This window comes from Ixodes scapularis, unplaced genomic scaffold (assembly GCF_016920785.2).
Source record: "Ixodes scapularis isolate PalLabHiFi unplaced genomic scaffold, ASM1692078v2 PGA_scaffold0__279_contigs__length_252992795, whole genome shotgun sequence".
NCBI lineage: Eukaryota > Metazoa > Arthropoda > Arachnida > Ixodida > Ixodidae > Ixodes > Ixodes scapularis.
The window spans coordinates 226,378,352-226,391,680 of record NW_024609835.1 but is presented as its reverse complement, the minus strand read 5'-3'; the positions used below and the strand labels follow the sequence as shown (position 1 = coordinate 226,391,680).

Below are 13,329 nucleotides of genomic sequence, written 5' to 3'. Positions count from 1 at the left end.
TCATCGCGTCGATCTTCTTCCGCTCGCACTGCCGCCAATTATGGAAGGCGGCGACGTAGGTGATATGGCTCATCACGAAGGCTTGAATCAGTCTGACGAGCCTTGCTTCCTTCATCCCGCTTCTTCTATTGGCGACGCGGCGTATGAGACGCAGTGCCGTGCCGGTCTTAGCTTCGAGCTTGGAGACCGTTGCCCCGTTGACTTTGCTGCGTTCGATGATCATGCCCAGCACTCTAATCTTGGCTACCTCGGGGATGATGTGCCCCCCTTGCGTTCGTATGCGGATTTTATCGCAGTCTCGGATAGTTTGCTTCTTGCGGCTCGCTCCCCTGGGTGAAATCACCATCAGCTCCGACTTTGCGGGGGAACACACCAGCCCCGATCCCTTCAGTTGGTCCTCTATCGTTTTTACAGCTTCTTGTAGTGTATTCTCTATGTGGCCGTCGCTGCCGCCGGTGACCCACAGCGTCACATCGTCGGCATAAACCGTGTGGCGTACCCCATCGACGCTCCGCAGCCGGTTGGCGACTTCGATCATGACCAAGTTGAAGAGCAGCGGAGAGATTACCGCGCCTTGTGGTGTCCCCTCGCTGCCGAGCGTTTTCTCTGGTAGTTGGAGATCCCCGGCGCAGATGTGAGTCGTGCGGTCGGTCAGGAAATCCCGAATGTAATTGTAAGATCTCTGTCCCATGTTCAGGTGCGACACTTGGGCGAGGATCGCAGAGTGCCGGACTTTGTCGAAGGCGCTCTGCAGGTCCAGGCCCAGTATTGCCCTGTTGTCGCTGGTGTGAGTTTCGTAGTCTACTATCTCCTTCTTGAGTTGGAGCATGGCGTCTTGCGTTCCAAGCTTGCTTCGAAAGCCGACGAGAGAATCCGGGTAGAGCTCTGCCTCTTCGAGGTACTGTTGCCATCTGGTCATTAAGATGTGCTCTAGCAGTTTACCCACGCACGATGTTAAGGATATTGGGCGTAGATTCTCGATGTCGGGCGACTTGCCTGGTTTCGGAATGAGGATGGTTTTGGCTTCCTTCCACTGGCGTGGTAGCTTGCCGGCCCTCCAGCATTTATTGAAGTACGCCGTCAGTGCCGTCACGGCCGCGTCGTTCAAGTTTCTGAGCGCTTTGTTGCTGACGCGGTCCGGGCCCGACGCCGAACGCCTGTTCAGGTCTTGCATCGCATTTCGGACCTCCCATTCCTCGATGTCTTGGTCAACCTCGATGTTCTCTGCCCCCTGGTATTCTGGGTGCTTTTCCTTTGGGGAACCGGGAGGTATTTGGCGTCGAGTCTCCTCTTCACCTCCGCTTCCCCGTGCTCCGCTACCGCCTTGTGTATAATTCTGCTGAGCTTGTACTGTTGTTCTCCCTTGGTCTGGGTGTCGTCGAGGAGGTGCCGGAGCAGTCGCCACGTCTTGCCCAGATGGAGTTGGCCGTCCGCCTCTCTGCACGTTTGCTCCCACTGCTGCCGGCCGAGCTCCTTGCTGTGTTTCTCTATTTCCCTGTTGATTTCCGCGATCTTTTTGCGGAGCCTTCTGTTTGTTCGTTGTTGGTTCCACCTTCTCTTGAGGGCAGTCTTCGCCTCGATGAGGTGGGCCAATCTGCTGTCCATTTCGTGTATGTCTTCGTCCGTTTCTATCTCTGTCGTCACCTCCTCGGTCGTTTCTACTATCGCCTTCGACCACGCTTCTATATCTTCAATGTTACCATGCTGGCTTGGGAGCTGACGCCGAAACTCCTCCCAGTTCGTGTATCTGTGTGTTCGTTTCTCTTGGCTTGCACCGTTCCCCAGCGGGACCCGGATCTCTATGACCATGTGGTCGCTGCCGAAGTCGTGTTTGGTGTTTTTCCACGTTGCGGTGTCGTTCCCATTTATTTCGACGAACGTCAGGTCCGGGGTGGTGTCCCTGGCGACCGAAGTACCCGTTCTTGTGGGGGTCTCCGGGTTCGTGATTAGCGTTAGCCCCGCGTCCGTGGCGTCTTGCAATAGGTCTCTCCCCTTTTCGGTTGTCTTATCGTATCCCCAGTCGTAGTGTGGTGCGTTAAAGTCACCCCCTATTACGATCGTGCCTTTCTTCGTCGCACGCAGTGCCCTTTGCATGAGCGTGCGGAACTTTTGCTTTCTATGTCTCGGGCTGCTGTACACGTTGACCGCGAGCACGCTGGTTTTCCTCTTCTTCTTCCCAACGATCACCTCCACCGCGCTGCTATCGGTCCAGCCGCCGGTGGTCAGCTCGTGCTCGAGGAATACGATGCCCTTGCGGACGAATGTGCACACCCCGCCTGTTGGTTTGCGTATTCCAAACTTTTTCTTGTTTTTGTTTAGGGGCTTGGCCGCCTTGGCGTGTGCTCTGTATCCTTGAAGTTGGGGTGTGTCAGTGCATAGTGTTTCCTGAATCATAATGACGTCCGGTTTCCTCTCCATTCCCTGTAGGTGCCGTGTTAGCGTTGCCCTCTTATTGTGATAGCCGTTACAATTCCACTGCCAAATCAGGAGGTCCCTGACCGGCTGCTGGTCTGTTACTGCCCTTTTGTCTGGCTTGGCGTTCGATTTCGCTGTTGGGTTCATAATTGCTGTATTTGGGTGGTGATCTGGGTTTGGGCGTTCTGCACGAATGTCTGCATCTTGGCTTCCATACTCTGCAGGAACGTTTGCATCTGCGTTTGTAGTTGTAGCATTCCGCTTTGTATTTCTCCCAGCGTCATCTCTACCTTGTTGAATTTTTCCTTCATCGAATGTGCAATTTGTTCCCGCTCTTTGTCCATGCGGTCGAGCCTGGCCATGAGCTTTCTCTCTTTGGTATTCTCGATAATCCTCTTTTTGTTGCTGGGCTCCTTTGGCTGTTCCTCGTCGCTTTCGATGCTGCTTTTGGTAGCCTCCTCTTCGGCGATGGCTGGTTCCTCCTTCCTCTTAGGTGGCTTTGCTGGGGTTTTCTTCTTCGAGGATGGGCGGGGTATCTGCTCCACCTCTTGCTCCTGTTGCGGGGTCGGCAGTGACAGTGGCGCTTGACTCGCCCTTATTGCTTCTAGTAGTTTGTCGATCCTTGCGTCCATCTTCTCTTCCATCTTCTGTAGTAGCCTTTCGTTGTTTTCGCTAATCATGTCGTATATTTCTCGCCTTGTCACGGGCGGTTCTCCGGTGTTATGGTGTTGGCATGGTGGCTGCTGCTTGCTGCGGGGCGTTTCTTTCGACTTGCTTCCCTTAACTGCAGGCAACCACTTAAGCTTCCCGTCTTCCTGCTGCGACGGCGGCAGGTGTTTTTGCTGGCTCTTGTGTCTTTCGCGGCTGCCGGTGCGCTGTTGGCTTTCGCTGCACTCGTTTTTCTCCCTGCTCGGCAGCTGTGGAAAGTCCGATGACGTCATTGGTGGTCTTGTCTTCTGGAGCTGTTGCTGTTCGCGTTCCTCTCGGCGCTCCCATTGTCTTTTCGTGACGACGAAGGGGACCTTGAACTTGTTCTTGCAAATTCTATCTGCCGTCGGATGCGCTCCTCCACATAGCTTGCAACTTGGCTTGCATGCCTTCTCGTGGTCCGCGTCGGGGTTGGCCTCCCCGCACGCGAAGCATACTCTGGTCTCCGGGGTTGGACATACGTCGATGCGGTGTCCGACTTTTCCGCAACATCTACACACTTCATGATGTTTCCTGTAAAGCCCGCACTTGAGCAGTGCCGCTCGGTATATTACGTACCGGGGCACTCTCTGTCCTTCAAAGAGGACGATGACCGCTGTAGAATTTCCAATCCTGTGCGCCTCTAGCGCCGTTGGGTTATACTTTGTCACGACCGCCTCATTTATGTCTTCGGGCGAGTCGTCAATTCCGATACCTCTGATGATTCCCTTCGCCGTCCCTTCGGGCGCGGTTCGGTAGGCGGAAACCTCAAATTCCATGTTGCCGAATTCGACGGTCCTGATCTTAGTGTAAATTTGGGCTCTCTGCTCGCTCGGCGTGCTCACGACTAAGATGTTCTGCGCCGCATTGATGCACACCATGTCTTCGCCCTGGTATTCTTTCGCTGTCCCCGCGGCCGCCATAATGGCGTCCGTGACGACCGGCGTCTCGATTCGAGCTACGTTCAGGCCGCCCCTGGGCCTAATCACGATCTTATGGTCGTCTCTGGGGATAGCCGCCGGCATACGGGCTGCTTTCTTGATATTCTCGGTAACTCGCTTGACAAAGTTAACTCTCTCCTTGGGTCTCGACTGCCGTTCCGCGGTTAAAGATGGTCTCTCACCTTGTAGCTCCTTGGCCTTGCGCATTCTTCTACTCGTCGTGGTCCATCCGCTCGACTCGCCGGGTGTCGCGTCGCGGCCTCCTACTTGAACGTACATCTTCCCTTCATCGTTGCCGACTATCGTTGCCTGCAGGCCTATGGTTGCCGGGCTCTCGCACACCTCCATCGTCGGTGGCGACGCCATCTTATTCGTACTCGTCGGGTAGGCCTAACACCGGGGGCGATCGCCCCGGTGGCCGTACTGGCCGTACTCGTGCGCTAAGCCTAAGGCCTAGCAACGCTTGCTCGCCTCGAATTTTCGAAGTCCCAAAAGAGGCGAAAATTCACATACCACTTGCGCGATGTTGGTATCGGCTGGTTCCTCGTACCGTACCGCACACTTTCGTAACAAATAAACTGCAGTTGGCCGGAGCCGATAAACGATAAAAGGCCGTTCCTACCGCTGCCAGCTGAGCACAGCTGGCAGCGGCGCGAGCCCCTCTGGCCTTTTCTGGATTTCTGGATGTGAAAATACTTTGAAGTAGAGGGTTATTTTTCAGATGAATATAACATTTTCAATAATATATTAGAAAATATTTCGAAACGTCGAAGAATAACATTTGGAGCAGCGTTTGCATATGGCGGTCGTAACAAGAGCAAGTCTTCTGCTCAAATACAAATGAGAAAAAAAAATCAGAAGATACTTGCTTAACAAAGATGGGAGAACGGAAACGACGCGCACACCAAGACCTAATCGGCATCTAAACTAATACTATGTTAAACCTTGAACATAAAATTTGAAGAAAAAAAAAACAATATATATATAACAATTAAGTTATTATAATTTCGTCGTACTCCATTCATTATCCACTCTGCGTGTGCGCCCAAACGCTTGTAAAAAGCTAAAACGCTTGTCACCGCCCTTTCTCTACTCATAATTGCTAAACAAACGGAATAATATCTAAAATAGTACCCCCTAAATTAAACCTAACCTTTGACAATTCGTTCTTATTGATCCAGATCCCAGTAAATTTAAGATTGATGGACCTACCTGGCTATTGGTATTAAAAAGCTAGTAAATTAATTTTTAAGCGAACTTGTCTGTTTTTTTCGCGCGCTTAATTTACGCGTTTTAACAAATATAGAAACTCTGGAAATTAAAATCACGCGTGTCACTTTTTAATTAAAAGCACCATCATTATTTTCGCGGTAAGCTTCTTTTTTAGACACATATCTCAGAAAGGGGGAGAATCCCTATGTTTTGTCGCGTTTTCACCACGGATAAATGACGCAAATGAACAAAATAATTTTAAATGCGACTTTTATGACCCGAAAAATCACTAATCACCGCAAAATAACAAACTTAAATATTACTTCAATTAACCCTTTCGGGAGAGTGCACACCGTAGCCAGCGGGAATGAACCCGGAAATGCTGTCCCTCACCGAGAGTAATGAGGTTGGCGTAGGAGAGGGAGGGGCACTTTCCCCTCACGTAGGTAACGTCACACTTGTACTGCCCCTCGTCGGCCAATCGGAGGGGGAAGATCTCGAGCTGCGCGGTGGAATTGCGCAGGAAGAAGTCTGCCCGGTCCGGATTGGCCAGTTCCTGGAGCGGCTTCTCCACGTCGTTGCTGTACAGGTAGATGCGCTTCCACACGTCCGACACGTTCTTGGTCCAGGTGATGAAGTACACATTGCCACACCGCTTCACGTCCACGTCGCAGGGCAGCCGCACGGACTCTCCCACCAGGCCCGTCACCGTGGTCTCCTGGCCTAAGGATGAAAGCAAACAGAGAAAGGAGACGAGCTTGTTTAGTTACCGTCCCCGACATGCAATGCAAAGTTCAATCGTAATACAGCTGTGTTGTAAGTTAAGCAAGATGAGACCGCTGAGTTTCTGTTTTCGACCTACAGTGCGGTGCTCATTTGTGCATTGCATATATTTTAAGTGAAGTTATTAAGATATAGTAAACGTGACGATTTCAAAAACTCTATTTATTGTAATTACTGCCTGGACGCAAAAGCCTACCTTACTAAACTCACCTTACTAAATAGCATTCAGCCAGCAATAAAATAACTAGACCGTTGTTTAACCAAACTCATCCACTTAAAGAAAGCTAACCTCCCAAAAAATAGTTGGTATTAAACTAGCCGCACTTTTTTTTAATAACTTAGTTTAATTTGTGCCACACAAAACAGACAAATTCGCTGAGAGGAGGTTTTGAAATATGAATCGGGCTGCGCCTTAGAATAGCGTCTGGTATCTCTGTTTCATGTAAACGATTGTGGCAGCATTCGTGGTTATTTTAGAAAGAAAACGGCATCATTACCTGGCACACTTAAATCTTGACTACATCCTGTGGTGCGTGGATTGCTCCGCAGAGAATGTCATCACTGCCACTTTAGGACAGTCTAGAACCAACATCACCAACCCTCTATTCCTAAATAAACGCTCTGCGACATATATCTTGTTTCATCAGCGCGCTAAATTCATTCGTGTAGGCGGCGCAATAAAACAGTTAAAAGAAGCGAGCCGTTTTAATGTAAGGCAATAGAAGAACACGCGCAATCGATCGCGACCTTCTGTAAAGACCTGTGCAAAAACCACCTTCTGCACAGTGCCATCTTTACCTGCTGGGCCGTGGAACGCCTTTCAGAGCATGCGCTGTAGCTCTAGTGTGTCGTATATAAGGCTGTGCATGCGTCCCCAGCTCAGTGACTCGGCATTTTTCGCAAGGGTGATAAGCGATGGGAAGGTCCATTTACGGCGACACAAAACCCTAACCAGTGTCGCCGGCAAGGGTACTTTTCCACATTTTATGTCATGTAGAGGAGAAGCCACCAAACTTTTTCAGAGGCTCTAAGTTAGCATGGAGGAAGGAAGCTTATGAAGGCGACATGCGGCCACCGGACGTGAAGCCGGGGGAGACTTCCGGTTTAAAGGGACACGCCCCGAGTGATAACCAAGACGCTATTGGACATGAAGGACAGCTGATTTGGTGCCAACGGTTCTTTCAGTAACCCTTGGGGGCGGTCACACCAACCGGGACGTGTAATTCCAACTTCAGGTGCGATATTTTTTGTTTCACTAGTTTCAGCCGGTATGTCGCCTCTTTTTCTGCCTACCACCTATGTTAGTTAGTCACAGGGGGAGAAAGTCGGCGAGGTTTCCGGCTTTCTTGCCCAGCGTCCAACCTAGAGTCCCTGGTCGGTATGAAAAGCGTCGATAGATGGACTGAAAAAGATGACGCAAACTCGATTCCGAAATTCGCGGCGACATTTCTTGGTCTGCCGTCAGAAATATTTCTCCGATAACCATTAAATTCCCTAAAACAAAGTAAGCAAAAAATATAAAAAACCGAATACTCCTAGTTTTATTTCAAAATTATGGACGTTTTTGAAACTTGTAATATCCAATAAAAAAAGCCTCGCTCTCGGATACCGAAGACGCATAATCGCATACCCGGAGGACAAAGAAACTACCCATGGACCAGCCGAACGATTTAAATAAAATAAAAAAAAAAACTAAAGCAAGCATCCAAGGACGAACGGTTGGTTCTGGGTAGCATCCAATTCTCTATAAAAAGCCATTCTTCAACCGAAAAACACCAAGGCAGACGTTCCTCGAAGCAATAATGCAACTTCTTGGGGCAGGTTTTTCGCTCAGTGATTGATCTTAAGAACAAATGTTCAGCGTTTCTTAGGGCAGTTCTCGAAGAGCACCCGGGGATAACGCATACGGGACGTAGGACCAAACGAATGACCCTATTTTTATGTTCTTTCCTTGGGCGTCACCGAAGTGGAAAGGGCAAATCAAAGTCGAGGGAAAGGGAAGGCACCCCACGGGGTTTGTGCGCCGGGTTCTTGTGCTTCGATCCCTTTTACCGGTGTTTGCAGCTTCTGTTTCCCCCTGTAACAAGGGAGAAACGTCGTTGCGCTGCCCGGCATTTGTCTTTTGGATGATGAATGGTGGTGTCGCGCGCCTGATCACAACCCTCGAACCGCTGGACTCGACTTACTTTCGCAATAGGTGACATTAAAGATTAGCGTTTGAAAAGTCACGCCTCGTTCGCTGCTACTCGCTCTTTTTTCGGGAGGCTAGCCTCTCTCTGCGAAACGGGCTCACGAGGTGACTAAATTTCTATTTTTTTTCTTATTTTTTTATTTTTGTGGGGACAGTTGTAATCCGTATTCAGCGGAAGGCCAATTGCGAGCCCCGGCGGTCAGCGGTACTTTTGCGTCACTGTCCTTTTTAGCTTCCGCACTGACATTATTGGGCATATCAAGAAAAAGGGCCAGTCCTCTTGCTAACTACACTCTAGTTTTATCTCGCTCTATATTAGGGAATAGTAATAAGAAAGTGCACCGAGCACTATAAAAAATTAGCCCAAGTAATCGACGGCCGGAATGGTGAAGTCGCTACACGCGGGCATACATTGCCGTAAATACACTGAGAGCAGGAGTGGATGGACTATTTGCTTTTTTTACTATTGCACGTGCTTCAGCTAATAGTGACCGTGCTTGCTTTGGAGAAGAGCGTGTTGGTTCAAGTCATGAATGAAGAAGGAATAAAACAATTAAAACAGGGACAACACAACCATGTTTGTCAACTAGCAACAGGCGAGTAACATTTTCAGAGCAAGCAGCCGACACCGGATTCCCCAGGGAGGTCATAGAGTTATTCGCCATGACCACAGCAAACAACAACGTGTCAAACCCTTCCCTCCTGCTGACGAACACTGAGGTTCAATTTCTAAAATCCGACATAAACCCACCTGTCTGACTTGCATTTCGCGTTTTTATCTCCCCTTCTCCCGCCTTTTCCTCCTGGGTAGAGTCGGCTGCTCACTGTGGAAATTTTACTCGTCTGCTGCTAGTTCAAAGATGTGGTTGTGTTGCCCCAGTTTTGTTTTATTCTTTCTTCATCCACAATAGTTATCGTTTTCAATTTTATTCTTTCCACATTTATACTGTTGTTTGCGATCCTTCTCAGCTGTTCGTTCTAGAAAAAAAAGTGAATGTAGAAAAGAAATTATCTCTGCTCTAAACGAGCAAAAAAAAAAAAGGAAAACAAGAAATCCTACCTGCATAGTCATGCGTAACCGGCAAAGCCTGAGCCAGACCGGCGGCGTTTCAAAAGTCCCAGTCTATAAAGTTGGCACCAGCAAACAATATCCATCTCACTGTATCAGCGCGATCTTTCGTCTACCCAGCAGGCCCTCATTTGAGATAGTCTATTTTAATGCCGACTGCTTGTACTTCTACATTCTAAATGAATTCGGCAAGAGATTGCCCCTCGATTTTATATGCAGCTGGCACTATGTTTCCTTGACATTATATGCTCAGTTTCTGTTAACCTTGAGATAAAAATATGAAACTACAGTAGGGAGATGTGTATTGGTTTTTTAGACATTTTACGCACGAACATCACAAGGATGTTCGTCCGCTAGTTTGCGATGATAAGGTAGAGCGATTTCAACAATCTAGTTTATTAGTACCTCGCGAGGTGAGCACCAATCGAAAATATTCTTCCTCGTGCCAACACATAAATTGGTAAAGAAGATATCCAGATATTTTCCTCGGTTCTGCATCAACTTAACCACACAGATATCTGGCAAAACTCATATAATATCAGCCGAAAACGTGACTGCGTCCCGCATGCTCATCTTAATAGCGTCTTCTATTTCCTGTTCCCCGTAACATGAACGTAGGAATTGTGTCTTATGGGTCTTCTATCCAAGGCAAATACAAGATACTTAGGAATGCTCTAAGACCATTGAATACATAAAAAATAGCGGATTATAGTTTTTTTTTTTTCATGTCCTACACTCATATGTACATCACAGGCTCAACAGAGCACTACATAACTGTTATTTTCCACAGCAAATAGAATGAAGCTGTAGGTTTCCAACAGCGCATTTATGTTTTATTTGTATACTAAAATACTAAAATCTCTTTATTTCAATATTTTCAGATCATCTAATTTCCCAAGCACTTAAAAATAACAGCACCATAAATATGTAAAGAAAACTGTGCGAAACGGTCACTGTGAACACGATATAGTCGATTCACAAAGATTACTTTAAAATTCTATACGGGGGCACCAGTTTTATCGCTTAAATTAGTTCCCTAACTAAACCCTCCCCACCATACAAGTAGTTTTAATCGCAGCATTTAAACTAAAGATATAAAGAGACTTCTGGTGATTGGCTGTTTAGCTAGCAGTATTACGCTGCGAATTTCCAACTCGTATATGTTTACCCTATTTTCAGAATAAATATTATCTAATGAAACAACAGTTCATGTCCCCTCTGAAGCGGCGACATTGGATAAATAAGCAATAAATAACGTCGGTATAAACGTATTTCCCTATATCGTTATGCTTGCTTTTTCGCTTAGTTTGGCAATTAATAAATGCGAGAAGGACCCCCATCGATATAAAAAACACGACAAAAAATGTCTAAATTACAACATAAAAATAGCTTCTATGACAAGTGTAAATAAAATATTCAACTGAAACCGGAAAAAGATGTTCTTGAAGTCCAATTTATTTGCTTGTACACAAAGTAAGAGGCAATAATTTTTGGTTTGGGTAATATATGGCCAGCACGTGAACCAAAATGCGTCTTTTGGCGCATCGGAACGCAAGGAGGTGCACGCCAATCAAGAAGCACCGCAGAGAAGGCGCAGGGAACGCGCGATGACGAGGCAACCAAGCGCGCGCTGTCATTGGTTGAGGTCGGGGGAAAAAAGGGAACGTTAACGGCTTTGGGGGTCAACGCACGAGTAGCGCAAGGACCAGATGAACTTGAAAGGCGTATGGACACCTTTTTTAGTATTCCACTAGACTAACATCGAACTCATCTAGGTTGAAATTGCTCTCAAATGTAAACCCTTCGCACAATTATTAAAGACAAGACAGACGTTATTATGTACATTTTTTTTTGAGGGTAAACCCTTTTCCTGGCGCTGTCGTGTTATATGCAAATTGATAACTTAACTTACAAAAGAGCTTTCGATTCTTACTTCAGATACAGCAAGGTGTAGCACGTGAAGCCTTTTATTGAACAAGTCAATTTATACTACCACCAACAGTGCGCATTCAACCCTTAGTAAGCAAGTTCAGCTAAAAAAGAAGAAAATAAGATTTACAGTACTGTCTGTTAAACAGCATATAGTCATGTATCCCTTCCATCAACCGAGTAGAACGTTTGACCAGAAGGTTTAAGGGCAACCCTATTCTAGTATTGCTTCTCCAGACAAAAAAAAAACATTTCAAGTACGCGGTGCGTCGTTCGTTTCCCTATGTGATTTATTACATATATATTACAAACCAATAAAATCACCGCTGTTATCAACCCTCTGCCATGCAACCATTCTGACTTCAATGAGAGCATTAAAAAATACGCCTTCGCTTGTAAATATTCATACGTTTCAACTTCTGAGATTCTATTAGAATATTCCAAGCGTCTAAGCTCCAAATAAATCATTTTCTTCTCAAAATATTAACTGGCCATATTTTAGTTTTCAAGACATTTAGTTGCCGGTTTGATGTATGATGGAGTAAGAGGATGAGTACTCACACTCGTTAGTGGCTACATCGTTTTGAAGAAACACCAAAAGGCCTTATGAAAGCATGAGACGTAAATCAAACAGTTCACTGCATTTTATTATTTCACGTTATTAGGGCTCATTTTGGTTTCCTAGAGTTTTTATCAGTTAATTCGAAAATGCCAATACGTAGACACATAAATGCTCAACGTCAGCTCTAATGAGATTAATGTTAAAAAGAATTACATAAAATGAATATACTATTTGTGAAAGAATCGTCAACAAGCGGGCGAGCTGGTGCGTATTTGTCATGCCTTTTAAACATCATCATTAAGCAGGGCATCTTGTCCTTAGGGTCTTAGCATTGTATTAATGTTAAACCCTCAAGGTTAGATGTGTTCTCGTCCGCACAGTCAATTGTAAGATTGTTTGCTGAAGATAGCAAAGCTACCTTTATTGATCAAAACATTAGGTAGAATGGAAAGGCTCACGGGAGATACGTACCCAAAAGAAAAAAAAAGTTCAGAGATAAAACCACGATAAAAAAAGAAAATAAAAAATAATTGCAAGCGCCTCGTTGAAATTGTTGCAAACCGACTTGAGTTCCTGAAGAAAGCAGACACGTTAGGGTCTTCCTTTAATGGTTGGTACGGGAATCTATCAATGTCCAGAAATAGCATGTGCCTGATTTTGAAAGAGGAAGATGGGGACGAAGTCAAAAAACAAAATGATGTGTCGGTCCAAATTAACTTTCAGTTTGAAGTTTTGTCTTAGAGAGGACAAGCCAGAAATGCCTCTACGAGTAGTTATAATTCAAAAAAAGAGTTCGCAGATGGTCGTGTTTAAGTTTCTGTAGCAGAATTTGAGACTAATGCCTCTATAAATTTCGTTCCTTGAGAAATTCAGAACTTATTGGCATCTTGAGTGCTAATCATGGAATGAAGTTTACGGTGAAGTCCTTGGATATCAAGAATTTATACTCTTGCCTTGATAAAAGCATCGCAGGAACTTGTAGGAGACATTAAAGGGATGCTGAAATGAAAATTGAAATATACCTTTCACGTTCACAACGCAGTTAAAAATGAACAACAATATCTGCCAATGACAATTGAACATTTCTATTTTAAACGAATGTCTATATGCTTTGTTTCAAGTGCCAATTCTTGTGAGCGTTCGCGAGAGAGGGAAAATCCAGTTTGGCCAAGTTCAACAGGTCTCGCGCGCTCTGGCACAATACCGCGGACCGGTGCTGTTTTTATGGGAATTCAGACGTAGCGACTTCGGTTTATTTTTTTTAAATACTTTTTTTTGTCTTTTCGAGTAAAACATTGGCGTATCTGTGCTGTTTCCAGAACGGGTTCACATTTAGACAATACAATAGCGGTAGAATTTTGTTCCAGTACCCCTTAAAAAGCGTGGAAGAGGAAAGGAGGAACAAAAAAACCGTTTCCACTTTTCCCTCTTTATGTGTTTCACTTGGTTCTGCTTTGATACTTGGGGCATCAACAGAGCCATTAACGACTACGGAACAAAAAATCTTTCTACTTGACATTGTTATTATTTTCTTTCTTTG

General features: G+C 46.0%; 2 protein-coding genes across 8 annotated transcripts in view; one reads left to right on the top strand and one right to left on the bottom strand.

Annotated features, from left to right (window-relative positions):
- Positions 1-13,329, bottom strand: part of LOC120844207 (hemicentin-2) — a 378,065-nt gene that overhangs the window by 79,414 nt on the left and 285,322 nt on the right. For all 7 annotated transcript variants that reach the window (XM_042290939.1, XM_042290943.1, XM_042290941.1 and 4 more), the window contains exon 2: positions 5,649-5,978. In XM_042290939.1, coding sequence (XP_042146873.1) covers positions 5,649-5,978 — 330 coding nt within the window. The remainder of the gene's footprint in view (positions 1-5,648; positions 5,979-13,329) is intronic.
- LOC120844208 lies at positions 3,094-3,739 on the top strand. Its single transcript, XM_040215859.1, has one exon. It carries the CDS (start codon positions 3,094-3,096, stop codon positions 3,628-3,630), a length of 537 nt encoding a protein of 178 aa, XP_040071793.1. The 3' UTR covers positions 3,631-3,739.

Excerpts from the sequence above, each read along its gene's own strand:
- LOC120844208 (XM_040215859.1), top strand. The coding sequence starts at position 3,094 with ATGTCGTATATTTCTCGCCTTGTCACGGGCGGTTCTCCGGTGTTATGG.